The sequence below is a fragment of the Anarhichas minor genome, unplaced genomic scaffold (genome assembly GCF_050575085.1).
Source record: "Anarhichas minor isolate MPS153535 unplaced genomic scaffold, ASM5057508v1 ptg000053l, whole genome shotgun sequence".
Taxonomy (NCBI): domain Eukaryota; kingdom Metazoa; phylum Chordata; class Actinopteri; order Perciformes; family Anarhichadidae; genus Anarhichas; species Anarhichas minor.
In genome coordinates, this window is record NW_027466499.1 from 1,147,232 (window position 1) to 1,151,088 (window position 3,857).

The window sequence follows — 3,857 nt, forward strand, 5'->3', positions numbered from 1 at the left end:
GTCTGTGGAGAGATTAGAACAACGCTTTGTGTTTATATACAACCATCAGATCTACTGTTTTATTGTAATTTATTCTTTTCTTCTCATTTAAAGTAAATTCATACAAACAGAATATTTTAATTCATTAACTCTATTCGTGACATTTTATCAGCCGATCTGACGTATTGAATAATTAAGCTGCTAAAACAAACCGCGCTGGTTCACTAGAAGCTGTTTTAAATAAAGTGTTGTGCTGCCACCTGCTGGCGTAAAACAACATCAACTAGTTGATCTCTTCATGGACCGAACATGTTCAGCCTCGTTGTGAAGATACAGAGAGTGAAGATGAAGATGAACAGAGTGACCTGATGGAGACGGCTGTACGTATGTAGAGACTGTCAGCGTGTTATTTTAAGATCAGAATTTATTAAAACGGCCTGAAAATAAACCTCTCAGCAGCAGTCTCCAAGTTTAAACATCTTTAACAGTTTTAACATCTCCAAGTGATGATCAATACGTTTCAGCCTCGCTGTCCATGTGACCGGACATTAAACACAAACGACAGAAACATGAAGATGAGTTTTCAATCAAGTGGTTTTATTTCTTCATGTCGTACAGTGTTGTTGGAGCGTCGACTTCAGGGCCGGACGATGAATATGAACATCACGTCGTGACACGAGACCGGAGACCGTCTTAACTTTTAAATGTCGTAACGAGACGCGAGCGTCGTCTCTGTGATGTCATCAGACTGCTCCAGCTGTTAGAGCGGTCTGCATATATTTAATAATTATTCTGCGTAGAGCCAGAATATTCTCACATATTACTCGTGAATTAAATATGAATTTAGACCAAAACAGAGTTTGTTGGAACGTTTTCTTCGTTCGGTGAAAGAGAGAAAATGATTTAATCGTTTAATAGTTTAGATGCTAAATGATTTCCTTCGTTGGCGTGTTTATTTAGTTTACGTCAGACTAAAAGGGAGTTTTTGTGTAAAGTAGTTGCAGCTCGCGCGCAATGCATCCTGGGACATGTAGGCGCAGCTCTGCAGCCGTTACAGATCATCTTCCTGTCTAACCACAGAGCCATCAGCAGTGATCGGTCCACATGGAACAAACAAAGGGTTCATTTCCCTTGAAGAGGGTGTAGAAATGTCTGTTAAGAAAATATAGAAAAATACATTTGATATAAATTTGTCTCGGTTTATCTCCACACCAACGTGGATAAATATCAACGTTCATTTATTCCTCCTCGTGTTTAACAGCAGCAGAACAGAATGGAGAACGGTTCCTTCTCTTCCTCCTCCGACTGTCGATGAACCAGTTTCAGTAGAAAACAAAGCAAAGTGAAAGTAAAACCAGGAAACCTTTAGATCCACAACACCGACTGTGGTCAGAACTATTTGTCCGGGTTTCACTTTCAGAGTGGAGCTCAAATCTGATGGAAACGTAACACACAAAGTAGAGAAGCCGCTGTGGAGGCGGAGCATCAGTGGAGACCAGAGCTGTGGAGGCGGTGCATCAGTGGACACTCGTCCCTCAGCTCGGCTCTGTCTTCTGTCCCACGTGTGTGCGAATGTGTCGCTTGTAGTTGGAGTTGTCGCTGAACCGGCGGCCGCACTCGTCGCAGCAGTACGGCTTCTCCCCCGTGTGAATCCTCAAGTGTTTCTGATAGCCGTCGAACCGCGTGAGCCTCTTCCCGCAGATGTCGCACGTGTACGACTTGTCCACTTTGGTGCCCGCCTTGCGGTGCACCTGCACATGTTTGGCCCAGTGGCCTCGCTGGGCGAACGCGCGGCCGCAAATGGTGCAGATGTACGAGTCCAGCACCTCGGACAGCGACGCGTCCAGCTCCACGCAGTCCAGCTGGCCATTACCCGCTGCGTCGGGGACGTCCTCGTCCAGGTCCGAGCCGGTCTGCTGCAGCGAGGTGCCCGGCTGGGGGTCCGGATCCGAGTCGCCCGGGTCCTGGAGCTTTGAGGGCGAGGAGGTCATGCGGTCGTCGTCCCGCTCGCTTGTCGCACTGCCGCTCTGGAAGAACACGAACTTGACGTCGTTCTGCTCCAACGTCTGAGACGCCTCCCCCTGCTGATGATTGGTCCACAGCTCCTCCTCCTCCTCCTCCTCCTCCTCCTCTTTGATGGGAGGAGGCTCGATGTCGCTGAGGCCGGAGCTCCAGTCCTGCTGCTCACAGAGAGCTGAACAAAGAAGAAGAGACACGTTTAGAGGCTGGTTGTGTTTCAATGATCCAGACATGAAGGAGACCCGAGTGTTTCATACTTTACCCCATAAAGTATGAAATAAAGACTCCGTGGTGCTTCCAGCTAAACGCTAACATCAGTATGCTACCGTGGTGGAATGTAACAAGTACTCAAGTACTCCACTTAAGTACAACTTTCAGATACTGGATGTTACTTCAGTATTTCTGTTTCATGTCTTTCTACTTCTGCCGCTCTACGTTTTACTGCAATATTTTGACAAAATAAGTTTCCAGTTACTTTGGAGATTCTGATTATTAAAACAAAAACAAACTAATTACTCACTAGTATAAGCAAAATATAAATACTAGCCCCACCTTTACTCGCTGCAACATTAAAGTGATGAAGACATTAATAATTATAAACCAATAGAATATTATTCTTTCTGCATAATTAGTCCTTTTACTTTTGGTACTTTTAATATATTTTGATGCAAATACTTTGTGTGTACTTCAGGTATAAATTGTGTTGTAAAGGTTAATTTCTGGAAAATTTAAATCAAATGAATATAAACATAAATGAAGAGAGAAGTAGAGTCATGTTCTCATAGACTTCTATACAACCAGAGGAGTCGCCCCCTGGTGGGCACTAGAGAGAATGCAGCTTTAACACATGAAGCTTTGAGGTCTCATACGTCACAAACAGCAGCTTCAATATTTAAAGGAGACACCTCGCGACACATTTGGGTGATTAGAGTTTCTACAAACTGAAATAAAACAATCCAGTCGGTTGTTTGTGGCCAATCACATTTGGTTTTCTCTTCTATGTCACACGTCAGAGAGACGTTACTGTTGTCGGTGAACCGGCTAAGACTCGGTGAACGTTACTCGCCTGTGCTGTTGACCTGCAGAGATATCTGCGGCTTCCTGGAGAGGTCCAGCAGCCGGCGCTGGCGGTCGATCTCCAGCTTGGAGCGGGAGATCTCCTCCTCGTACTCGGCTAAGGTTCTCCCGAACACGCCGAAGATCTCCTCCGCGGCGGCGGTGAGCCGCTGGTTGATGAGCAGCCTCAACATCTCGATCTTAGACATGTGAGCGGCGGTGTGTGCGGCGGACTGGCGATACGAAACGGGAGAAGTTCGCTCTCCGAAGCGTCGTGGTCGGTTGTTTACTCGTTGCACTTCCGGGTTAAAGTCTTTGCGCATGCTCAGTGAGCTTTTCAAAGGTACCCATTGGATTAGACGTGTGGGTTTACTGCCACCTGCTGGACTGGAGGTCTACATACACGTTTTGATTCTGATATTTTTAAAACATTCATAACATTTGCCTTCAGATAATCATTAATATTATTATTATTGTTTTATTCATATTTCATGTCCTGCACTTTAAATTCTAGTTGCAATAATCTTTCAGTATCTGATAGTCTGTGTAAATGTATATGTTCTCAAATAACACAAAATGAATGAGACACTTTTTAAAAATGTATTTAAACAGTTTGTTTAAGATTTAATTGCCTTTATTGCTTTTCAGTGTCAGTTGTATCTCACCGGTTTTCTCTGTGGTACATTTATTTATTTATTTTTTAATTTCATTTACAGAATTCAAAGAGACCTGGGCCCCGTTCCTCGCACGTGGTTCAACTAAGTCGATCAAATGTCCTATTAGCAGCCTAAATTAACGAGATG

At 44.4% G+C, this 3,857-nt stretch overlaps 1 protein-coding gene across 1 annotated transcript; it reads right to left on the reverse strand.

The window, feature by feature from the left end:
• Positions 1 to 555: 555 nt before the first annotated feature.
• On the reverse strand, positions 556 to 3,377 carry LOC142931619 (uncharacterized). The gene is made up of 2 exons (XM_076075616.1): positions 3,065 to 3,377; positions 556 to 2,173 (listed from the first exon to the last, which is right to left on the reverse strand). Exons 1-2 carry the CDS (start codon positions 3,375 to 3,377, stop codon positions 1,515 to 1,517), a joined length of 972 nt encoding a protein of 323 aa, XP_075931731.1. The 3' UTR covers positions 556 to 1,514.
• Between the last annotated feature and the right edge of the window lie 480 nt (positions 3,378 to 3,857).